Source organism: Hydra vulgaris, chromosome 03 (genome assembly GCF_038396675.1).
Source record: "Hydra vulgaris chromosome 03, alternate assembly HydraT2T_AEP".
In the NCBI taxonomy this organism is placed as follows: domain Eukaryota; kingdom Metazoa; phylum Cnidaria; class Hydrozoa; order Anthoathecata; family Hydridae; genus Hydra; species Hydra vulgaris.
The window spans coordinates 27341237-27368785 of NC_088922.1; the positions used below are offsets into that span (position 1 = coordinate 27341237).

Below are 27549 nucleotides of genomic sequence, written 5' to 3' on the forward strand. Positions count from 1 at the left end.
ATTAAGTGATTTTTTAAAAATATTTTTCTTGCTAAATGATTGGATTAATGGGAACTTAATCTGAAAAAACTTATATCAAGTTATTAATATTCTGTTAATATTACTAGGTAAATTGTTTAAAAAAATCTATCTTATGAGAATCACAGCATAGTCAAGTTTTACCATCTGGTTTATAGTTTGTTACAATGCACAGTGGGCCAGAATTCACTTTTAATGGACAAAATTAATAACTAATTAAATATTATGTCATTATTTACTAAATTTGGCATGAGTATTAATATAAGGTGTGCGTTTCTTATGAAAGTGATATTTTTTATATTTAGTTACTATGGATACCTAATTTTGCTTAGCAACAACCTATTTTTGGTAGTTGCAGGTGTTTTATGTGTGTTATATACTTTAAAATTAGTTTGTGCATTAATATGAGGTTTGCATTAATATAAGGTACTTGTAAAGGGGATATTTATCATTTGGTTGTTGTGGTTACCTATTTTTATGGATACCTAATTTACATAACAACAACCTATTTTGATAGTTGCAGATTTTTTATGAGTACTGTATTCACTTAATTTAGCATGAGTACCAATACGTCATACTTTATATGAAAGTCATAATTTTTTTAATTTAGTTGCTATGGATATCTATATTGCATAACAACCAGATACTTTCCTTAGTTACACACAGATAAAGTTTTAAATAAATTTTTATCGGATTTTCAACCATCCTATTATTTAATATATTATATTTATTATAATTATTGAATATTAAATATTTAGGTAATTAATTTTAAGTAAAGATTTAGGTCATTAATAATAAAAACAAAAAATATTGCAATAAAACATTGACAATTTGAAACACATTAACAATTTATAAAACATACATACATGCACAAAATAAGAAATCATATTTTGGGTGAGTCGACAGTCGAAGCCTGAAGCAAATCACTTACTCCTTTAAGCTAAGATTTTAAATTTTGAGAATTTGATCTTCTCATGCTGCTGATTATTGGGCTTATGAGCACAAAAGTTGGCATAATACATTATAGTTAGTTTCCAAACGACTACATTTGCGAGTGTAGCTTTCACGGAAACATTTGAAATAATTGTTGTGTGTTTCCTTTGCCTCTTCAGAGAGCATGCCAATAGGCTAGACCATTCTCCTCACAACCTCATGTCCGTGTAATAAAATCTTGAGTAAACTTTGTGGCATGTAATACCATTGGGTAGCTAGAAAGAAAAGAAAATAAAGCACCAATAAATAAAGATAATATTAATAATTGCAACAATAATATAATATTAATAATATTAATAACAATGTAAATAAAAAAACATCACAAATAGCAACTATAGCATAATAACTTTACTAAAAATTTTGACTAATGATAAAAAACTATGGTAAAAATAATTATAGTAAAGTTTATAACTATGACAGAAATTATTAAATAAACATAACAGTAAATATTAGGTCAATAACCATAAAACTATTACCACTTTGAATCACTATCACTATCATTGTAAATAATATTATTAAGGTTTATAAAACAAAGGTAAATTAATGATAATTGTAATACTAGTAGAGTTAAAAAAGACAGTATAAAATAAAAGTAATAATAGTTTTATAAATACAGTAATATAAAAAAGCAATAATAATAAAAGATAAAATTAATGTTCATTAAATATATACTCAAATATAAATTTCTTAATTTGGTTTCGATTGAGATGAAGAATGTTAGTAATAACAGGGTATTTAGTTAAAATCTTTTTTTTTATAAATGGTATTATTTGGTTCCAGTGAGAAATACATTGATTTTCAATAGAGAGCTTGCCATATTTGATAGTGCTGAAAAAGGAATTGTGCAAGTTAAAATTTTCAGTATTTCGAGTGTAATATTTGTGTGTGTCACTTGTTTTAATAAAAAAATTGTTGAACGAATTCGATAGCTTATTTTGAAGAAAATCAATCACAAAGAAACAATTATAAAGCTTTACAAGATCTTGAAATTTTAGAATTTTTAATTCAGAAAACCTATTTTTGATATTAGATTGTAAGGGAGAAAATGTCATAATTCATAAGGAAGTGCGTTGTAAACTGTTTATACGATGTAATAGAAAACTACCTTTTTGACCGCAAACAGTGCAACAATAACTTAGATGTGAGAAGAACAAGGAATAGTAAATTGATATTAAAACATGTTGGGGAACATAGTGTCGTATTAATGACAGCATACTATTGGCACGTGAGAGTTTTTTATTTAATCGAATTAGTTGATAGTACCATGATAGGTTTTTGTCAAGAAATATCCCGAGGTATTTTATATATTTAGATGGGAAAAGTCTTTTACCATTAATTCTAATTTTCACATTATTACTATCAATCTGTTTTTTTGGAGGGTGAAAAATAATAAATTCAATTTTATTGATATTTAGGAAAAGTCGGTTACTATTTAACCAATGACACAAATGATGGAGATCTGAATTAACTTTTTTACAAAGCTGCGCAAGTGATTTATTTATGCATAGAAGATTAGTGTCGTCAGCGAAATGATGAACAATCGAATTATTTATAGAGTGAGGGAGATCGTTAATATATATTAAAAAAAGTAAAGGTCCTAGAACGGAACCCTGTGGTACACCATACTTAATAACTTTAAATGTCGATTGAAATCCATTAATCGAGACAAACTGAGTGCGATTGTTAATAGAGGATGAAAACCAATAATTAACGATACCCCGTATACCATAGTGATACAATTTTTCAGTTAAAATCTTATGGTCAACTGTATCAAATGCTTTTTGGAGATCAATAAAAACGTCACAGGCAAAAGAACCACTATCAATCGCACCACGAATCATTTCAGTAATGCTAATAAGTGCATGGGCAGTAGAGTGTTTTAAACGAAATCCAATCTGACGGCCGTAGAGACACTTAGAATTATCAAGAAAGTGGTAGATACGAGAATACATTAATTTTTCAAGAATTTTGCTGATATTTGATAATAATGATATTGGTCTATAGTTATTGCAGTCAAGTTTTGAGTCCTTCTTATGGATTGGTTTAACAGATGCAGTTTTCAAAATACTAGGGAACATACCAGTAGTGAATGAGAGATTAAATAGTTTAGCAAGTACTGAGGAAATATCATTAGCAAGAAGTTTTAGAATAAAGGTTGGAATGCTGTTTGGACCAGAAGCCTTGCCATCATTTAGAGAAAGAATAACTGATATTATTTCATTTTTTTCAGTAGGTTTAATGAACAGAGAGTCAGGGTTTGATGTTTTTAAATATTTATGGAAGTCAGTATGAGATGAATGAATATTTTTTCGCAGTTCTTCAGGGATTAAAATAAAAAAGGAGTTGAAAATTTTGAGATTTTAACTGGATCATTGATAATGGTGTTTTTTGAAGATATACAAGATGTATATGAGATATCATTCGAACGTATATTTAAAAGAGTTCTAATACCCTTCCACGTTGCTCTCAAACTATTGCTATTGGTAGTAAAGTAGTGAGAAAAGTGTTTTTTTTTGCTTCTTCGAATAAGTGTTACAAGTAAATTTCTATAGGTTTTGTAAGTTTTTTCAAGAATTAGTTTGTCATGAAGATTTTTTGTCTAAGTTACTTCTTAAATATATTGTTTCGTTTTTTTATCGAGGTTAAAATTGCTGAAGTAATCCATGGTTTTAGGCTTCCAGTTAAGTCACGTTTACTTAGTTTTTTTAACGGTGCGTGTTTGTCTAGAAGAGAGTTAAAGATAGTAAAGAAATCTTCATATGATTTATTTGTATTACTATTGGAAACTTTGATTACTTTATCCCAGTTAATTTCCAAGTAATCATTCCTGAATTCTTCACTATTTAATTTTTTGAAGTTTCGAAGAATAATATTGCTTTTTCGAGAATTAATAATTGTTTTTTTAAAAGATGAATAAATTAGAAAATGTGGCAAATGATCCGATATTCTAATAGTTAAATTGCCGGAAAAAATATCTTTAGAAGTTGCATTAAAAAATATATTATCAATTAAAGTACTTGAGTGATTGGTAATTCTTGTTGGTAAAGATATAAAAGGAAGAAAGTTATTTGAAGCAATGGTGTTCAGAGATTGAATTATCTGAGCTTGCTTTTATAAGATCGATATTAAAATCACCCATTAGAAAGATAGTTTTATTTTTTTCGACAGCAAGTTTTTCAAATAGAATAGATAGATATGAAATTTGAACTTGATTTGAAATAAATTTACATTTTTTGAGAACGGCTATAAAATAAGTAAAACGCAATATTTCATCGTTTTTATTTAAAAGAATTTCTTTGTTTGATTTTACGGAGTTAAGATGAAAAAAGTTCAAACAAAAAATCTAGCTAAAGTTAATTATATGAACTAAATAATATAAATGGATAAATTTAAATATGTATATAAGGTTATGACATTTTTGTATCCTCAATTTTCTGTATAAAAAATTAATGAATTTTGGTTTGAAAGTAACTAAAAAGTAATCGATATTATCCACTTTTTGAAAAAGATCAACCCCAATGACCTTTGATTACATTGATATGGTCATTTTAAACAAAAGCCAATTATTTATTATTTATATAAAAAAATTAATTTTTTTTACTAAACTAAACTTGATAATATCAAGTTGCTTTTTCTTTGAAATTATTATTATTTTTGAAAACTCTGATCCTTTTAACTTAAAAGGATCGGAACTTATAATTTAAGATCCATATTATAATATATTATATTAGTGGTGGTATAGTCTATATCAACCAGGAGTTACATGACTGAACCGCTAGTGCAAAAAACCTTACACTATTGGTAATATTTGAGACATAATTTCTGACTGTCAGGTATGCTGTGAGCTCAACCTAAAATTTTTCTAAACCTTTTCAGGTTAACTTATCTCCTCAACTAGACCATGGGAAAGACTTATACTGATTTTGAGTATTCCAGATACCCATTTGCATTTCCTTGTTTCCAAATTACCTTTGACACTATTAAAACACCTTTCAAAAATATTCTTACTCTGGCATTCCTGTCTGCATCCACTTATATTGAACTACCCAGTTTGAAGGAAGAAAGCTAAAGAACTTTCTTAAGAGAAATGGTGGAAACTTGACTGATCAATGATAAAGGTTAAACTTCATCATCATAAAAACAAGCTCAGCCTTACAAAGTTTTTAGCCAGATAAAACTGACTGGAAACTAGTACTTTCTGCAGCTCTATTCTCCATTAGATCACTACTATAGCACAACATATAGTTGATTTACCAGACTTCTAGTTAACTCTGGTAATACTGTTATGTATGAAAACCGGTTAAAGCGGTTAAAAAATTTCCTGATAAAACCAATAACCTTGCTTAAAATCGTTTCACCTCACTAAGCACATACAAATGGCAGAATTGACACTGTATCAATATTAAATTTAGCACCATGTGCAACTCCCCTCATTAAAGAAATAGTTTAACCACCTGAAAACTTAAAAGTTGCTTTCTTAACTAAAAATTAAAGTACGACAGCTATGAATATTAGAAATAACATAGAGGATAATGAAAATAACTTGATATCAAAAAATGATTGCCATTTCCTATCTGCTGCTATTGATATACCTTCACCTAATAAAACAACTTCAACTACCGAAATCGCTCATAACTTTCCAGGTATTACAAACCCCTACACCATAATTGTCACCATAAGGCCTTTGTCTAATTAGTAATAAAATTTACCAAAGAAGTCCTAACAAATCAAAAAAAAAAAAACATTCGAAGGATGAAAAGACTGCGATATTATGCATACCATATACGACCGTGTAACCGTATATTTTAGATATATAATATTAACCCTACTAATAACTTACAACGCATATTTGTCTTGATCAGGTTTATAAGAATTTTACAAAAAAATCTTTATTTAGCTTCCAGATAAGCAATTTTCATTTTTTAAAACAATTTCAAATGTTTTTGTTTTTGCTTTTCAAACAAAAACTTTTTAGGTAAATCATTTATAAATATTTTTATGTTTTAATCATGTTAATACTTTACTTTTAGAAAATTTAACTAAAATTGAGATGAAAAAGTTAACAGCTTTACTCTGCAGCAGTCTTTTTTTTTTCATTATTATGTGCATGTATTTTTTTTTGGATCAGTTTAGCTCAAACATTAACGATGGTTTTTATAAAGAGGTATGGTTTTTACTTTTTAAATTTTTGTTTAGTTATGATGTTCATGATGGTTATCAGTAATTATTTGTCCTAATTAAAAAATACAAATACTAATTGATAAATGCTATAGACCAATCTTAAGGTCATTGTCATGGGCTTGTAATTTGATTTCAAGTTACTTTATTCTACTAACAATGGTATTGAGCAATAAGGTAGCAATTAGTATCGTATAATTGGAAATAGTAGGATACCAATTATAAAGCAATAGGTTTCAGAAACAGCTATTCTGTATATAAATTAGGGAATCCAATACCGGGATACCAAAAACTGGGTTTTCGGTTGATTTTGTCTAGTTTCGAATACCGGTATTAAAAGGCTTAAATATCAGTATTTTGGTATTTGAATGGTTGTTTTTTTATTTATTATTTTTAGCAATATTTGTATACCATGTGTTTTTTTTTATTGATTTATAACGAAAGATTTATTTAAAGTATTACAACATTTAAGTAGATATTAAAATGCAACTATTTTTGAGACGTATCAGATTGTCGTATTTCAGGTAAATATACGAAAATTCGTAAACATTTGTTGCTTATTTTTAAAATATTTTTTATTCTATCATGTGTTTAAACTCTTTGTTTGAGTAAAAACCTAATATATAAAAGTAAAGTTGTCAAACTCTTATTCATTGACAACTCTTTGATGAAACTCTTCTCATTATTACTTGACTTATTTTTAAAATCATATAAATTCCCAGGAGGTTTATAATTACGGGTTGTTGTTTTTATTATTGAAACAATCATAAGTGTGTATACTTTAAAGCATTGCGTTAAACATTCTTTAGTTCTTGAGTTCTTGATTTTACATTTTTAGTTATACAGCAAGGATCTAAAAGTAAAAAATGAGTTCATATTTTTACAAATTACAAAATCTTAATATACCTGTACAAGATCCTATTGAATCTCTTGGTGAATCTAGTTCAATATCTGACACGCTTCCCCCAAAAATTACAAAATATTAATAAAAAACTACAGAAGACTTGCTGGCAGCAATCTTATCTAGAATGACAGCACTTGATGGGGTTTCATTCAGAAATCCGCCACAACTATACAAAAAAATTTCACTAGTTATAGCGGAACTATTTGACAGTTAGTTATTAAAGAAATACCAGAATATAAATTAAACAAAAAAGGTTTTATTACTTTTGATGAGTGGACTTCCTTAAGGAACCGACAATACATAAACATGAATCTTCACTTGGAGTCAAAGTTTTGGAATTTAGGACTTCTCCAAATAAATGGAGGTTTACATGCAGAAAAATGTGTCTTACTTTTAAGTGAAAAATTAAATCAGTATGGTTTGTCATTAGAAAAGAATATTGTTTCTTCAACAAATGATGGTGCAGCAGTTATGCAAAAAGTAGGCAAATTAATACTGGCTGCTCAGCAGTTGTATTTGGCCCATGCAATTCAATTTGCAGTTGTATTTGTTCTCTATAAAAAAGAAACAACTGAAGAAAGAACTTTTTGCTCGAATGAATCAATAGACTTCAACTCATATTCAGATGCCAAAGAGCACAAAAACTATGGTGGCTTTGAAAATATTTCAAATGCATACGAGGAAGGATTAGTAATGGAGTACGATACACAAGAACAAGGTACAGAAATAACACATAGTCAAATTGGTCCCCTTATACAAAAAGTACGGAAGATTGTGCAAATATTCAAAGGTTTACTGTTAAAAAATTAGGTATTACAGAATTATGTAAAGCTCGAGTTTTGTAAAGAATACTTCTTAATTGTAGATTCCAAAACTAGATGGAATAGCCTATTAGCGATGCTTGAATGTTTTTACAAATTAAAGTCATGCATTCAAAAATCAGATATAGATTTAAAACTTGATATAAACTTTACATAAACTGATTTTGAAACAGTTTCAGCTATTATCTCAGCACTTTTGCAGGTAAAATTAGCCATTGAGTCACTTTGCTGCAAAGATGCTAACTTTTTAATTTCTGCGGATGCAGCGTTGACATTTCTGTTTGACAGGCTATGTAAAATTAAGTCATTATTGAGCATAGAATTTATGAGTGCTTTAAAATAACGTATTATTGCAAAAAGAACGCAGTTGTCCAATTTAATTTCTTATCTGCATAAAGGTCTAGAAGATAGTATTAGAAACTCAAACTTATTAAGTTTAAACTTTCCACGTGCATCAAAAGCAAGTAATCTCAAATCACTTTTGGGCATTCTAATCAGAAGGGACTTTGGAATCAAAGCACTGCTGTTGCTCTTCACTTAGGGTTAGCAAAGTTGAGATTGACGAAGGAAAAAATACTGAGAAATCAATGAAATGACATGTACAAGGCTATTTGTAAACAAATAAACTATAAGGTTGTCAAGAAACAACCACAACGCGCTGGTGATATAATCAAGTGTCTAAAAAAAGAAATGAGTCTCTTCAAAGATGAAGGTGTGCGAGGAAAATATCTCCAACAGGTTTATGATCTTCTTTTAGCAATTCGGCCAACTAGCATTGAAAGAGCATTTTCTGCTGCCGGTATTATTTTAAACAAGTTGTGGTGCAGAATGGACGACAAAACTCTGGATGCTCTTTGTTTTTTAAGAGGTTACTTTCATGGAATAAAAGATAAAGGTTCTACCAAATAGATCAATAAATTTGCATTCTTTTCAAGTTTTCGTGATTCTTAAATTTATTTACTTTGCTTTAAAAATTTAAAATACTTAATACCAGTATTCCTGTGTTATATTTTTATAATACTGGTATTGATTTTTTGACCGGTATTGAAAACTCTAATATAAATCATATGTAAAATAAATAAAATAATTTAAAAAAGAAAAAAACGTTACAGTAAATTTTAACAACAATATTGTGAAAGTGAAGCTAAAAGGTTTCTTTTTTGTACAAAAATCTTTTGCAGTAGAATTACATTCAAAGTTTATATTTTAAATTTATGGTTGTTCATAAAAAGAATGGCACAATTCTTCATATCCAGTCTTACCAGGAAATCCAAAACAGCTGAATAAAGATGCTCTCAATGCTTTCTAAAACTTGGAAATGGTCTTCCACTCAACTGTTCAACGTCTATTGTGTAAAATAATTAAGCATCAAAGTCATATCAAAGTACTCTGTGGCAGCTAAAGAGTTACAGTTTCAGTACTGAAACTCTAACTCTTTAGCATATCATGTAACAGTTTTTCGGTTACAAGCATATTTTAATGCACAAAATTGGCAGTCCACAAGCACATTCTAATGCTCATCCGTAGAAAAAGCCTGAATTTCTCACTATTTCTTCTGGCGTTTAACATCAGTTACTGATTGCTATTTCTAAAGATCTCCAGGAAAATTTTGTTTTAAATCTCTTGAACCTTGGTGAATTTCGCTTTTTTCTGTTTTATATTATGAAGCTGGCTATTATAATTTGTGTTCTACCCAGCACATTCTAATGTACATCCATATTCATAGCGTGATATTGCATCAAAAGATCTTGTTAAGTGCAGACTTTTAAGAAAATATTTTGATATCTTGGAGCAATTGACTCGACAGTATTGCTTCATTGCAGCTATTTTTTTTTATTGACACAAGAAATTTGAATGGTGTTGATATATAGCTATGCTAATAAAATTGAGCAGTTCAAGGTTTCCTATTTACAACTTCAGGACATGACCATCACTCCAAAAGTTAATGACACCATTCCACAATTTGCTCCATTATATTCGGATTCATTAAACATCACCAAAGCTCCTTAGAAATTACTAATGTATTGGTTATCTTACCAATTGGAAAAGGTACAAATGACCAAGTATTCATTCAAAGTACTTGAATAAAGATATATAATAATATCTTTATTCAAGTACTTGAATAAAACTTGAATAAGAACAATTCAAATCATTTTAGAAGCTTGTTTTTTTGTGGGGAAATGTTTAAGAATTCATCAATCAAGCTACTAAATTTAACTATAATGGCAATGTTTTTAATCATATTTAAATTTTAGATCTAAATTGGACATTTAAGACTGAAATCGAATAAATTTTATTGATTTGATATGTTTAAAGGTAATTAAAAAGGACATCTTTAAATTATATTTAATACTGTACTTTTGAAACACTGAGTTGCAAAGAGTTATTTTGTTAGTTATTATTAATTATTTTATTATTTTTATATTGTTCAGTAGATCTACACTTTTTATATCATATCATCAAAAAAATATTAGTGTTTTACAAATTTGGATATGGTTGGGTTTTGGCTATTTGTAGTGAATCCTTTTTTACTCAGTATGGAATAGGTGTAAGTCATGGGGTAAAGCATAAGTGGCGATAATGTTTGTCTGACAGGATAAACTAGTTATTAGTGTTGATCCTCATCGAAACGCCATTTTTAACATTTTTTCTAATAAACCCACAGAATCTACAAAAATATAACAAAAGATTCCAAAAGAAATCAGTGAAAACCTGTTTTTTTGTTGCATTTGCATTATTTTTTTATTTTAAGTAAGTTTTTGTACAAAAAAAGGGGTTTTGTTGTAAAAAACATAGGTTCCTTTGCTCACCTCAAGTTTGTTTTAAATTTTTTACTAATAAACCCATAGAATCTACAAAAATATAACAAAAGATTCCAAATTATAGTCTCCATAAAATAAAATTGTACTTTTTTTTTTATTTTTATTAAGAAAAAAAAATCATTAGGCCTTATAACGATATATAAGTTCTTTAACTTATTAAATAACACACTATTGAATAGTAGATAGTGAATGCTATAAAAAAAAAGATTTAAAAATTATTATATTTTTAGTTTTCAACTTGTTATAAAATGTAAATTTTTACTAATTTAATTTTGTTTAAATTTTAGATATTTTGCTTAATATAATACATTTTAATTATAAAAATGAGTAAAGCAGGGCATACAGGAAGTAGAAATAAAACATTAGTTGCCCATTTATTTAAACCTTCAAGCTAAATTACCAAAACAGAAAAGGTTAAATATTCCTGTCATGACCTTCATGTCTAAAAATAAAACTTAAAAGACAAGGCATTTTAAATATTTTTGAAAATGTCCTGACAAAGTATAATGTCTGAAAAAATCTGAATAAAAAGGATGTTGCAATCAGATTCTTTGAGAACATCTCTTTCAGCATGAAAAAAACTGAGATGTGTATTTTATGTTTATAATTTTGATATTTCTGAATTTTATAGTATAGCAATCAGCTATACTATAAAGTTCTAGATTTCTTTCATAAATGACTAGTGCACATTAATTACTTTTTGCAATTACAATTTTTGGAATTGCTTGATACATATCTATCCAAAGCAGCATACACTACCAAGTCACCACCCCATATAGTAAAAAATACCTACAAATTTTTCTGAACAAGTTACATCTTGTTTATAAGCTTCCCTCAAGACATAAAGTGTTTAATATACTATTCCAGAAATCAAAAGAGGTATGATACATTGACAATTCTTATACCATTTTCATGAACCAGGAATGAAGCTCTATACTGTAATACTATTAACTTTGTATTGACTTTGTATTGACCTTTTTTATCATCCGTTTTATGGAAAAAATAACTACTTGTAACAGCTAGTGAAAAATGAATGATGAATTAAAGTTATAGAAATATTTATTTTAACAAAGTCTTGGGGATTGTGAATGTTGCAAATATGGGTACACAAATACTCAACCATAATAGTCCTTACTGTTACCCCCACATTTATTGCTATGGCTATGAATTTTTTTAAATTGACAACCTTGAGAGTTTGGATGTCACAAGCAACTGATTTTGTAAAAGAAATAAAAAGTTCTTATTTATGTTGTACAGCATTTAGAAATATTCAAAATAAAACAGCTGGTATAGTAACATGAATTTATTTGAAACTACCAGTACAAACTTAATTATATATGGTATATACAGTTGTAATTTTATATATATATATATATATATATATATATATATATATATATATATATATATATATATATATATATATATATATATATTTTTTTTTGTATAGGTTCTTGATAGAATGCTTGAGAAAAATATTTCAGTTATAATAATATTTAAGTTATTTATCAATATTTCATGTACTTTTTTTATGAAGTTATGTATGTAGTTTTTTTCTTTTTCTGTGGCCCATGTAAACTGTTTTTTTTTGTTATTTTCTGTGACATGTAAATTGACATAAGATACTTGAGTTCATTACATATTGTAGAATAACCATAATTCTAAAAAAATTTATTAAACAGTATGTATAAACAGAAAACACACATTAAAGAAAACAATTCAACTAAATGTTTTTTGTTTCAAAAAAAACTGTTTCAATTTAAATAGCAAGTTTAAGGCCATCTTAAGAAATATGTTGAATGACAAAGGAACAGAAAATAAAACTGTTTATCTTTTTGTTTAATGCACTGGAAATTTCTTGTAGTAAAAATTAAAAACAAGTGATATAAAATGCGTGTATATTACAATATGTTTTCTTTTATAACTATTACAACATGTTTACAGAAAGTAAATTCTATAAACCTATCTTTACTTTTTTTGGTATATTTACCCTTTCAGGGTTTTTCATTTTCTTGCTAATTTAAGAATAACTTAAAAATTTGGAAGTCCATTTTACTTGAAAACTTAATTTTATATAATTTGCTCTTAGTTGCTAAAAACAATTTAGGAATTTATGTCTTTTAATTAACTTAGTTTTTGTTTTTGTTTTTTTTTAAACATCTTCGCTTTCAACAAGGCTGCAAACAACTACTAATTAAAGTTGGAAGTTACTAGAAGAGAAAAGATGAAGGTTGTAGAGCAAGATAATGATTGACAGATGACTTATAGGATTGCAAATTATATGAATCAGGAAAGCAAGATGAAGGAAGCGAATTCCAAAGAACTGATGTTTGAGGAAAAAAACTAGACGAATAAGAGTTTTTGGAGCACTTAGGAACAGTTACAGAAAAAGGATGAGACTTAATAGAATGACGAGTAACACAAGAATGAATTTTAGTAGATGGCACAAGAGATGCTAGGTCTTCAGAGCAGTGCCCATTATAGTATTTGTAGAAAAGAGAAAGAGAAGCAACATTATGACGATGTGATAATGGTTGGCTGCAAGAGCAGGTCCAACTATGTTGTTTTTGCCCTTGTCTAAAAGAAAAAGGGCATCAGAAGATTTGCCTCAAATATGGCAACAGTATTCCATACAAGGCCGGATTTGAGATTTATAGAGATAGAGAGTAGAATCCAAAGTAAGAAAGTGTCGAGCTTGATAAAGAGATGCAACCTTGGCAGATGCTAATTTTGCAACAGATTTGATATATGGTTTTCAAGAAAGATCAGAAGTAAGAGTTAATGCTAGAAGATGAAGAGTGGATAACTAATCAAGTACATTACCGTTTATAAGTTAGCTAAGTTTTATAACTTGTTTTATTACTTCAGTTTTTCAAATTAAACTTTGAACAAACACAAAATGATAAAAGTTAGTTTCCAAAAATTGTTTAAAATTATGTTGTTGTTTACTGTAGTTATTGTCATTATTATAATTATGATTGTAGCATCTGTACTCTGAACGGTGGCGATCTTAATACATTAAAAATATGTTTTTAAATTATATCGCAAGTATTGTAAACTAATCTAAGTATTGTATTTTATATTAATGATATGTAAATATATATGTTAACATAATCTTTAAAATGTCTAGATTAAACCTTTATAAACCATTGTCAATATATTTTTGATTTAAGAAATGATTTATTTTTTAAATGTAGGCTGTTAATGTTCAACTTGGTATTCAAGATCTTCACAAACAAGGTTACCAACTTGGTAATACCACAGAATTTTCACGTAAAACTATTGAAACCATAAATGAAAAAACTAAAAATGCTAAACAAGTAAACACAGGTATGATATGCAACAATTAAGTAATCACTTCATAAAATATCAGTACACGAAATATAACAGATATATTAGTGAATTTAATAACTGATTTACTAATAATTTTTTATAGTTATATATATATATATATATATATATATATAATATATATATATATATATATATATATATATATATATATATTCAATTGAAAAATTATATAATTTTTTAAATTGGTATATATGATATGATATATGCTTATCATGTATACAATACTGTATACAGCGTGGTTGATAAGAAATCAAAGGAGTTCAATTTAACCGGCTAACACATGGTGTTAATTTTTATTTTTTTCTTTGATTAAATTTTTATCTTAGTAATAGTTCTTCATGACTGCACTTCATGAATATAAAAATAAGTTGAAAATTAATGAATTCATATTATTTTGATAATAATTTTAAATAAAATTAATTTTTTTTTTAATTTGCAGATGGGCAATTAATAATTTTTAATTTATTTGAAAATAACTTATTTCACTGCAATGACTTCACAATGGTGGAAAGAGCTAGAGAAAAATAATTGAAAAGATTGAATGAAAAAAGTACAGTTGAGATAATGTTCTTAGTTACATACAACATTTTTGAATAATAATAATTTCGAATAATAATAATTTTGAATTAAAATAAGAACTTCAATCTATGAAGTTAAAAAAGAAAAAATATTGCACATTATATATCTTTATATGACGCATTTACAATTTTGTTTTGTTGACTTGGCCACAGCTTTCAAATAATTTGATAGTTTTCGCGCATTTTAAAATTGGCGCTTTAAAACAAAAGTAAGTAAACAAAAATGAAAACAAAAGCCATAAACTAAAAAAAGAAAATAAATCTTAACCTAAGAGAAAATAAACGTAAAAACAAAAGTAAAAAAGTAAGCTATAAACCAAATTTTTATCTTCTAAATTTAGTGTCTTGCTTAATAGACCTGCATAAAGATCAAAGTTTCTAAATTATTTCAAACTGATTTAAACGAAATTTTGAATAATTTTGTTGCAGTAAGTTATAACAGGAATTTGTTCCCTCACTCTTATAAAATTTTGTTGATGGAAATAACAACCATCCTAAAAATAAGAAAACAAAAACAGTATAAATAAAAAAAAAAGAAGAGATAAATCTTAAATTTTAGTAATTGGTTTATATCAAACAGCATTAAATTTTTACATAAAATGGTGTGCTATAAACCCCACACCAGCTAATTCATTCTGGCTATAACTTTTTAAAAGTTATAGCCAGAATGAATAAGCTGGTGTGGGGTTGAATGAATAAAATTCAATTTTGAAAAGATGCTAAAGCATTAAATTTTTTTTTGAATTAAGCAGCCCAGTTTTTATCATATATTAAAACTTTAAAATTAATTATTAATTTAAATTTATATTTCAGCATTTGTTTTATTTTCTGTCTGATGTTTTTATAAATTTCAAATGAATATTTTTAAAACCCCTTTTAAATTTATTTTATGAAAATTTTAGCGTAATAGTTTTTTTAATGCTTATAGAAACCAGTATTTTTTATTACACTATTAAATTTGAGTTATGTTACATAACATTTGCTTTCGCGCCAAAATTTTTCGCTATTAAAAGTGTATTAAAAGTAATCATAGAAAAAGTGTAAATAGATTTATCAAAAAATACATACATTTTTTAGAATTTATGTACGTATTTACTATGTACTATTTATTATGTTACTATTTATTGTGTTATCTATGTTATTATTGTCTATGTTATTATTTATTGTTACTATATATTAAATTATCTATGTTACTATTTATTGTATACGAATTTTATTTACGTAATTTTTATGTTATATAGTTATTATATAAATAACATAATTTTTATGTTGTATAATTATTTATGTACATAATTACTATGTATTTTTTATGTACGTATTTTTTAGAATTTATCTACATATTTTTTAGAATTAATTATGTAATTACTTTAATGTAAATATGTCATATTTATATAAAAGTAATTAAGTATAATATTCTTTGAGAAATTAAATAAAATGGGTTTATTAATTTGTTGCTTTATTTAATAAAGTAATAAGTAAACATGGTTATTTATGTATTTAATATATTTATAATAATTTACAAACCATTTTGCATAGTATAGTATTTTTTAAAAAACCTAATGTACATATATTTTCCTTTTCAAATTTAAGTTTTTTGACCTGAGATTTTTTCTTTTTCTTTAAGATTTTCTTTCTTTAGATAAATTATCTTTTAAATTTTCTTTTTATTTTCAGCGCATTTTTGAAACGCCTTAAGTTGTCAAAACAAAAAGCCATGGTCAATTTAAAAAAGCAAGATATTTAAAGCGTGGTCAGGAATGGGGTTTGATTGCATTTCTTTAGGTTTTATCGGACATGTCTTTCAAACTTGAGTATTTTTCGGACAAATTGTTCGGAACAAAAAAGTTCTTTATTTCAAGCCCTATATATATATATATATATATATATATATATATATATATATATATATATATATATATATATATATATATATATATATATATATATATATATATATATATACACACACAGGGGCTATTCTAGGAAAAAAATTTGGGCGGTACCCCCATCTTGGAGAAATTTAGCAGAAATATTGCCGAATTTCAGCATTTTCTTGCGAAAAAAAAATATTTGCAAATCTACTTTGGAGGAGTGGGGTGTTATACCCCCTTCCCTCCTCTAAAGAAGGCGATTTTTAAGTTATAGTCAATTTTTTGAGAAATATAGTCAGTTAGTAAGGCATTTAACACATTTCAGTCTAAGTTCAGTTTTAAGGAGCTTTCTTTTTTATCTAGAAATCAGTTAGTATGATTATCGAATGAGACAATATCAAATTCTCATAGAAGCGTCTATGGTTAGATATTCAAACACCTGCGGTAAGAAGTATTAGATAAAACAGCCATTTAATAGATCGAATCATTATTCAAACTCCTGTGGTAAGAAGTATTAGATAAAACAGCCATTCAATAGATTGAATCATTATTCCTTTTATGGTCAAAGTATAATGGCATTAGATGATATTGTGTTTTGAAGAACTAAAGTAATTTTAAAAAACAATTTTGTTTTTTTTTTCTTTGTTTTTCTGATTTTGCAGTGATTACTGAAGTTATGGAAAATTAAACTCCACTTTTAAATACGCAGTTGTCTCAAGTTTTAAAAATTTTAAACCACTCACATTAAGTAATGTGATTTTTTGTCTGGCTCTTCATTTGTGGATAAAGTAGAAAGCTTAATGAATGGGACAAAAATAATGATTATTGAATGGGACTAGTTCAAATAAACTGTTTAGAAAAAAGTGAAATAAAATATACCTAGTTATGGTCACACATATTTTTTACTTTATTTAATGACAATTCTTATGGTGCCGCTCTAAAAGAGTGTGGCAATATATTCAATATATTTTCACTTTAATAACAATTTTAAATGTTGGACTTTATGTAATTAAAAAAAACTTTTTTTGATGTTCTCTAAAAATTGAGTTTACTCAAGAAGATTTTTTTTCATTTAATTAGATATTTAAGGATACTTAATTAAATAAAAGAAAAAGAATTAGAAATCCAGTTTTTATTTACATTAAAGATATTGTAGGTTCTCAAAAATAAATAATAATAAAAAAAAGGCAACTCTGTACAAATAAAACGATTTTAACAAATTGTTTTAGCAAGCCATTTTAACAAACTATTGTGATTCTTTAGATTATTTGCATGTCTTCAAATATGTATTATGGTTTAACTAAACTACAAACTAAGCAGTTTGCTTAAAAGTATAATGTTGCATTGAATTCAAAAATGTATTTGATTAATGGCACATAATTAAAATGGCATGAAAGCAATAGATGGACAGTTTATGCCATTAAAAATTATCACTACAAAAACCAGAAAAGGTCAGCCTTGTTTGTGTCCATGTTTTTTGATAATTTGTTAGAGAAAGAATATTTCAGCTCGTGGATCTAAGTGAGTTTTTCTAGCTGTTTCTGCAGAAAGAGGGTCGTTGGTGATGTTGGCTTTGTGAATGCTATGGGTAATACAGTTCCAACTGTATTTATATTTCTGAGAGTACCTAGAAGGATTTTATAAGTGGAGCACCGACAAGAAGCTTAGGGTTGTGTAACAAAAGTTGTTGCATGACAAGTGACAACTTTTTAGTTGCAATAAAACATTTTGTATCCCATACTAAGCCATCTGCAGATCATCCAGTGCTGTTATTAATGGACAACCATAAAAGTCTCATTTCAAACATAGCAAATGAGAGAAAAGTGTTGCAACTGGTAAAAATTACACAAAAAAGAAAAAAAGAAAAATTGACTTCAGAGAAATGAAAGAAACAGAAAACTCTGTAGATTTTTTGATTGTGTCAACTGTAAAAATATGTGCCCATCAACCAATAATAACAAAATACTTGCAAAACATGCAAATGCAATCGGAAAAATTTTGCTGGGTCTACTTGGATTAAGTGTTTCACTTGTCAATGCAGGATATGCGGTGATTGTAAAAGCAACAGCAAGAAGCATTACTATGAGTGTGAGTTATGTGTAGTTAACTGTTCATATCTTTTACACTTCCTTTAAAATACTTTTTATTACTTAGTATTTTGCAAGAAGCAAAAAAGCAAAGAGTGTTGTTTTAGTGTATTGGTTAAACGCATAAAATTAAATTTTTTATAACTAATAAGTTGCTTTGTTTTCAAGTTTTTAAAGTAAATTAGATAATAGTAAATTAGAAAATAAGCTAATAATTAACTTAAAATATATCTAAGCTTTACACTACACTACTTTGTTTTATTTTTATAAAAATCATATATTGTATTTTAAATAAAATTCATTGAGTAATTTTGGTTTATAAAATAAAAATTTGTTAGGTTTGTTAATATGCAGACATATTTATGTCCCTTTAAATAAAAATTTCTCATGGCGCTCCTACTGCGTATATGTATACTATATGCATATCCTTTTGGGATCCCTAGTGGTAGATAAAACCTTTACTACTCAGCTTACTTGAAACTTACAACTGACCTCTTTTCATTTTTCAATCTTTTATATTTTTCCCATTCAATGAGTAGTTCTCAATCAATGGAATAAATCCCCTGGTCCAATAAAATGCACTTTTTACCAATAGGCATATGTGGAACTAATTTTTTTGTTTTAGTACACTATAGTGCAAGAGTTAATGGTTATCAAGCTGTTTTCATTATATAAATTAAAAAAAGCATTTCATTAAAACAAGGTTCTCCCCTACCTTTATGATGTTTTTCCAAGAAACAAATTTTAATATATACTTTTAAGAATGTTCTTCCTTGTAGCAAATTTTTAAAACACAGTATTTTTTTAGTTTTCTGTAATTCTTTTATAGGAAATAGAAGTTACATTAAGTTTAGACCACAAAAAGTTATTCATAGTAACAATAAAGATTCAAATAATTCAATATGCTTGTTTACTAGCGCATTTGTTACAACTATTGATATTAAGGTAGGTTTTTTTAATTTTTTATTTACTTATGCATGTGTTTATATATTGTTGTCCCAAATGTACTTGATGAAAATGATGGTTAAATAATAATGTTGTGGTATCAACATTAATATTTGTTAGGTAACCTGATGCACAGTAGATTTAATATAAATGTTGATACCAGGTACACTGGTACACTGTAGGTTTAATGTAAATGTTGATACTAGGTACACTGTAGGTTTTTTTTTTACTATTAATAATGAAAAAGTAAAGATTATTTATAAATATTATTTTTAATGAAAACCAAAAAAAACCACCATTTTAAATCTTTTAATAAATGAAAATGGTCAAAGCTACACAGAATTGTTAATTTAATTTTTTTTATTTATTAGTTTTTTATTTTTTTGAGCTCAAATTTCATATTTATTCATGTGGCTGTGACGCATCTCATTTATTAATAAACAAATTTAACTGTAAATTGCAAAGTTAATTGTTGTAAACTCACTTAACTTTTCTCTAAAGTGCTTCATTGGAATTTCTGTGTATTTTTCCTCCATAAAACTTTAAAAAAATAGGAAACACTGAAAAAACAAATATGCAGATTATAATTTTATAACTATAGAAAACACTTTCTATATTGTTATGAACTTTTATCAATTTATTTAGTTAGCAAAGTGTACCATAGTGCTGCCTCCAAAATGAATGAATTCATTTTTGCCAAACAAATTTAATGAATGTATATATTTTAATTTTTAATTGACAAAGAGACTCAGAAATTTAGGAAAAAAATATTTAACATTTTGTAAGATTATGTTGTATAAAAGTAATCAAATCTATTAAAATTAATAATCTTTATAAGAGCTAGATATTTTGTGTTCTGTGATTTGTGTTCTAGATGGCAAATGTTTATGATGAAGTTCCTTTTGATAACATTGATGGTGGAGTATGGAAGCAAGGCTGGGAAGTTAAATATAATGAAGATGCTTTTGATAAACAAAAGTTGTTGGTATTTGTCATACCACATTCGCATAATGATGTTGGTATGATACTCGTATGTTATGTATTGTGTGAATTGTCTACCAATTTGTTTTTTTTTGTGTGGATTATTTAACAATCTAATTTTTTTGTGGATTACCTACCAATCTCTTTTTTTATGTGAAATATCTACCAATCTGGTTTTGTGTAGATTATCTACCAATATGTTTTTTTTGTTTCAGTGCTTTTAAGATGTTGGTTCAGAGATGTTCATGCTCATGATGTTGATGGTTGATGATGTTGATGGTTCATGATGTTCATGGTTTATGATGTTCATGGTTCATGATGCTCATGGTTCATGGTGCTCATGGTTCATTATATTCATATTTCATTAAAAAAAATACTGTTTATAGTTAAACAGTAAAACAAGTTTTTTTTTTTTTTAATAAAATTTAAAGTCAAATATTATCATAGATACTTTTTGACTATTGAAACACCTTGTTTAGAAATTTAGAAAAAATGAAAATAAAAAATAAAAAATTATAGCTTAGTTTTTAAATTAAAAAAGTTTGTGACACATTCAAGTTTATGTTTAAATATTTTTTAATTTTATTAAGTTAACTTATTTAAAGAAACAGAAAAAAAAAGTTAATAGTTTTGCTAATAATTTAGAAAATGTAAGTATTATGTGTAGTATGATGATATGTGTAGTATGATGGTATGTGTAGTATGATTATGACTCATGTTGTGTAGCCTACATTACATAAGTCATTATTGCAAGAAAGTTTTTGTGCAAAACTGATAATTTTAGGAAAAACTGGTTGATAGTAGGAAAAATACTTTAAACGTGTAAAACACAGTGACATAAACATGTAATGCACAATGACATAATACAATGATTATACACAATGACATAAACATGTAATGCATAATGACATAATACAATGATTATACACAATGACATAAACATATCATGTACAATGCCATAAACATATAATACACCATGACATTACATAATGATAATATAAAATGACATAAACAGGCAATAAATAAATAATGAGTAATACATAAAACATCAAAGAGAATAAAGCTAATATAGTATAATGATTATAAAAAATAGTGAGCCACAAGCTTGCCATTGTTTAAAAATTGCCAGAAACTATTGTTACTTTTTTATTTATACCATTTTTATGTAACACTTTCTTGTGAGCCATTTCATCTGATTACAGTCAACTATTTTGTGGTGATATCGTTTCTGGTTATACAATTCTACAATTTCGGGTCACTGTTCAGAGTTTTTTTTACACAGAAATGAGTTAATCTGTCATTAGTACCAGCCCTCAGGGTCAGTATTCGGCAATGCTAACCTAGCTTCCGACCTAAAAGTGTTTGAAGTTGGCAAAAAATTGCTGACCTCATTTCTATGTTTTATGGTAAGACTTTTGTATCAAATTTTTTTTCCCAACTTAATGTCGACCTCTAAAAGATTGAGGTAGGCAAATTATTGCTGGCCTCAATTTTCCTAATTCAGAGAATTGTTAGTACTCTTTCTATGACTGAACTATTTGGCGGTCTCAACAATAACAACTGTCTTCAACAGCTACAACTTGTTGTATATAATGGTTATATCCTTTTTCTGATTTGTTTCTTTTTGAATTTTTGTGATTCTTTGCAAACTTAATTTAAATACTTATTTATACTGACTGGTTTGCATATAATATATCAATAGTCACATTGTAATCGCAATGTGACTATTGATATATAGGTACATTATAAGGCACAAGGTTCATTACAATTATCTTGTTGCTTGGATTATTTTACAAACTCTGTTGTTTGGTAATTTTGATTTATCAGGTAGTTATAAACCAGAATTTTTATTGAATGTTATTTTTATTGAATATTTTTACGGTATATTTTTTATCTTTACATTTTATGACACAAGTGTTTTAATATTTGTAAGGTTTTGGATACAATTTTTAAAATAAAAGAAATTTAATTTTAAAATTGAAAATGAAAATAAATCTTTCATTAAACTTTATGTGCTAAAAATCTTTAAACTTTGATGCAGAAAGAACTATTATTGTGGAAAAGATAATATACTAAGATATGTAGGATGATGAAATTGAGAATAAATCAATTTAAATTAAAAAGAGTTTTTTCTATTAAAATGGCATGACAAGGCCCAGTGTTGTTTGTTTTGTCCGAAAATTCTCCTGTTGGAAACATTAATTTTCTAGAAATAGTTATTCAGGATATTTCCTAATTCCCGTTTCCATTTTTATTTTATTTACTTTTCTTGTTGTTATAACCCTCTCTTATTCCTTCCAAAACACAAACTTGCTAAACAAGATGGCTGTGCATAGAAACAAGTTGAGTATTTGATACAATGAAAACTATTATCAAGTATATAAAAATAGAGCATTTGTGATTTGTGTAAAAAATGAAGCTTATGTCATATACTATTCAACAAAGTGAATTGAAAGTAACTTATTATAAACAATAAAAAATTTTTAGATGCTTCAAAATATTTCAGTCTAAAATATTTTAGATGTTATGAATATTTAGTATTTTCAACATACATCCTGATAGTTAGTAAAAACTTCTTTAAAACTCAGATTTTTTAAACGGTCAACCTTGATTGCAAGAATTTATTTTGGAAGGTCAAAACAGCAATTTTGATTATTTTGGACAGTTATTGTCTGTTGACCACCCGTTATTTTGTGCACTGCTTTACCCATCAATTAATGCAAAGCTACTTAATGACGAAATAGAGTTTTCTGATCAGCACTTTATTACAAATCAAGAAGAAAAATTTTTTTTTTTACATGCAAGAAAATCTTTAATCTTCAATAATGGTGGTTCTTGGATCAAGAAAAATAGAGATATATTTGATGTCACCATGGGTGTTTTTAATGGTGCAGAGGTATTAGAATTAGTGGGAATGTTTTATTTTGAATCAACTGTCTCAATTTCATAACAGGAAAAAATTAGGTTTGTGTTCAGGTGATGATCTAATGTTCAAAAACTGAAGTAGTCAACAAAAGGAAAAAAAAATCATTTTGAATATTATTAAAAGCAATTCTTCATTTATCTATTAGCTGTAATGTAAAAGTTGTTACAAAAAAAAATTGATAAACAATTTTTAAATATAATTGACATAAGCTTCCCAGTAAAACTTTCTAATAAAATTAGTTACTCATATATTTGTCGAAAATAAAGTCAATTATTTGCATAATATTTTAAATCGTCATTAAAAAACAGAAGAAAAAACCTGCAACTGCATCATAATTAATCAGTGTTTATATAGGAATAATGTATATCAAGCTCCCGCTTCATCAATTAAACCAGATTAATATTGAAAATGTAAATATAAGCATTAGTTAAACCTTTCAAATTCAGGTATTGAAACAACTTAAAATCTTTTAATTCAATTAAGTACAGGAATGATACAGAGTAGTCCAAGGAAATCTCAAAAAAACTTTTAATCTTTAAAAAAAATCTTTAAAAAAAAAATATTTTCATTCTTTACTAAGTAAAAAATTAGCAAGCGCTGCAAAACATATAATCCCTTGTCTAAAATTTGTAACCTTTACCTTAATGAAAAGTTTTATACCTTAACACAAACATGGTGAAATTTATTATACTAAATGAACTTATTATATTTACTTAATTTAAAAAAAAATACAGATAATTTTAACTTCTTTCTTTCAATTTATGATCCTGGTTATTAGGTAATTTCCGTTTTTCTTTGGCTAAATCTTGTTATGCTTCCATAGAACCATTAGTTGCTTTACAGTATTTTGAAATTTTAATAAAATTTTTTTGTATCTTTTTGGTTTTGTATATACCTGATGATTAACACATAGGTATGAAACTTATAGTTCCGTAGAAAAAGTTGTTTTTTTTTTTATATGAATATATAAATAGCTCTATTTGGAAAGCTATAAACTTTCTCAATTATTAAGCACTCTTAAACAAGTTTTGTATTTTTTTTGTAATATTAACTGGCTTATAAGTTTTCTATTATTATTATAGTAATACAGCAAAAGCCTTCATGCCTTTGTAAAATATCAAGGTATATATAAAAGATATATCAAATATATTAAATCAATTGTAAAATTAGCATCTGCTAAGGTTGCATCTCTCTATCCTGCTGGCTACTTTCTTACTCAGGATTCTATTCTTTATCTGCATAATTCTCAAATCCCTCCTTGTATGGAATACTGTTGTCATATCTGAAGCAGATCCAGACAAGGTGCAAAAATGCATTGTAAAAATAGTTGGACCTGCTCTTGCAGCCAACATTCAACCATTGTTGCATTGTTGTAATATTGCATTTCTTTCTCTTCTCAATAAGTACTATAATGGGCGCTGCTCTAAGGAGCTAGCGTCTCTTGTGCCATCTAAGTTCATTCTCGTGTTACTCGTCATTCAATTAAGTCTCATCCTTTCACTGTGACTGTTCCTAAGTACTCCAAAAATTCTTAGTTGTCTAGTTTTTTTCCTCGAACATCAGTTCTTTGGAATTTGCTTCCTTCATCTTGTTTTCATGATTTATATAATTTGCAATCTTTTAAGTCGTTTGTCAATTGTTATCTTGTTCTATAAACTTCATCTTTTTTCTTAAAGTAACTTTCAACTCTAATAGTGATTGCTTGCAGCCTTGTTGGAAGTGAAAATGTTAGATATATTTATTTATATATATATATATATATATATATATATATATATATATATATATATATATATATATATATATATATATATATATATATAGTATATATGTATATCTATATATTTATATATATTTATATATATATATATATATATATATATATATATATATATATATATATATATATATATATATATATAATATTATTTCACTCCCAACAAGGCTGCAAGCAACCACTGTTAAGTTGGGAGTTACTAGAAAAAAAAGAATAGAGTTATAGAGTAAGGAAATAGTTTACAGAAGACTTAAAAAGTGGAAGGTTGTATGAATCAGGAAAACATGAATATGGGAGAGAGTTCCAAAGGGTTGAAGTACGAGGAAAAAAAATTAGATAAATAACAGTTTTTAGAGCATGAAACTTGAGATGATAGCTCATTTGAGCAGCGACAATGATAGTATTTGTAGAAAAAAGAAAGAGATGCAATTTTACAACGATGGGAAAGAGACTCGAGCTTAGCAGATAAAGTGGGTCCAATTACATTTACAATACATTTTTGGACCTTGTCTAGAAGAGAAAGACATTATTAAAAGAACCAGCCCAAATATGACAACAGTATTTCATACAAGGACAGGTAAGAGATTTGTAGAGGCAGAGTATGGAATCAGGAGAGAGAAAATGGCGAGGATGATAAAGAGAACCAACTTTAAGAGAACCAATCGATTGCCAAATTAGCAGGTGCTAATTTGGCAATCGATTGTATATATAATTTGCATGAAAGGTCAGTAGTAAACGATAAGCCAAGAAGACGTAAAGAAGAGGACTCAGTTAGAGGGTTGCCATTCATTGATATAGGAATGTCAACAGTATTGTGATAGTTATTTGCAGTAAATAACTGAGTTTTGTTGGAGTTAAAATTTAAAAGTCAGTGTGAGCCTCAATCTGTTCAGAAGTTAGATCAGATTCAAGATCGGCTGCCTGTTCTGAGCAATCGAAAAGAGAAGACGTTTTGTCAAAACAGGAGTATAAAGTTAAGTCATTAGCAAAAAGAGCTACTTTAGATGTAAGGTTGTCAGGATGATCATTAATGTAGATAAGAAACAAAACAGGACCAAGGATAGAATCTTGAGGTACCTCAGAAGTTACTGGAAATAAAGAAGAGTGTTGACCTTCAAAGAATGACTTTAATAAAGCGGTTAGAAAGAAACACCATATGAAATACACCATATAAAAGAAGCTTATAACAAAGACCAGCATATCAAACCTTGTTGAAAGCTTTAGATATGCCAATAGCAATAGTCCTAGCCTCTTGGCCTCCATCAATGCACGATAAAATCTTTCAGTCACAGTGGTTAGCAAGTCAGCTGTAGAGCAAGAGGTTTGAAAACTGTATTGATTGTCTGACAGTAAATTATTTGACTCAAGATGGGATGTGAGAAATTTGTTTATCAAAGACTTAAAGACCTTGCTAATAACAGAAAGAAGACTTATTGGAAGTGAAAATGTTAAATATATATATTTAACATTTGTATTTAACTGGTATTATGTATTATTAACTGGTATTATGTATTGCAGCCTTGCAATACATAATACCAGTTACCACCCTGCTACTGGTATTATTACATAATAAGGGTGATTGTGATGATCCTGAACCTGACCTGACCTAAAGTAATTAAAAGAAGCTACTTCCTGCAAACAGTACCTTAAAACATTGGGCATGATAATTTGGAAATGCATTAGGAAAAAACGCTACATCTAACAAAATACTAGAGATAAGGGCAAGTGTAGGTTTTATACTTGGAGTATCCAGTTAGTTAAATAGCACACACTGCATCAAAACAGATTTAAACATATAAACAGAACATTTAAACATTTAAACAGAACACATACATACATATAGTAACTTACAGGTGAACCTAAACCATGCCAGAGGCTTAAACAGAACACAAACGTATATGTTAACATTAATAGACAGAACACAAACACACAGATAGCAACTTACAGGCAAGTCAACACTGCGCCATAGGTTCAGACAGAACACAAACATATAGATAGCAACTTACAGGTGAGTCAACCCGCGCCAGAGATTTAGACAACACAAACATATATATAAATTTGATTACAGGTGATAGATTACAGGTGAGCTAAAACAGTAACTAAGGCACCTCCAACTAAATAAGAAACACACTCAAAAAAATATAATAAATATATATGTATATATTACTATAGGTATGATTGATTTTGAGGACATAGAACAGGTTGCACTGGGTTATATGTTACCAGTAGCAGGGTGATCGTGAAGACCATACACCTGACCTGATCAATGTCATATATATCCTTTCTTTTATATA

At 27.2% G+C, this 27549-nt stretch overlaps 1 protein-coding gene across 1 annotated transcript in view; it reads left to right on the forward strand.

The window, feature by feature from the left end:
* The first annotated feature begins 6044 nt into the window (after positions 1–6044).
* The window catches only part of LOC100202382 (alpha-mannosidase 2), an 82402-nt gene continuing 60897 nt past the window's right edge, over positions 6045–27549 (forward strand). Inside the window, exons 1-4 of the mRNA XM_065792818.1 lie at positions 6045–6175; positions 13934–14066; positions 19456–19571; positions 20446–20590. Coding sequence (XP_065648890.1) covers positions 6062–6175; positions 13934–14066; positions 19456–19571; positions 20446–20590 — 508 coding nt within the window. The 5' untranslated portion in view covers positions 6045–6061. The remainder of the gene's footprint in view (positions 6176–13933; positions 14067–19455; positions 19572–20445; positions 20591–27549) is intronic.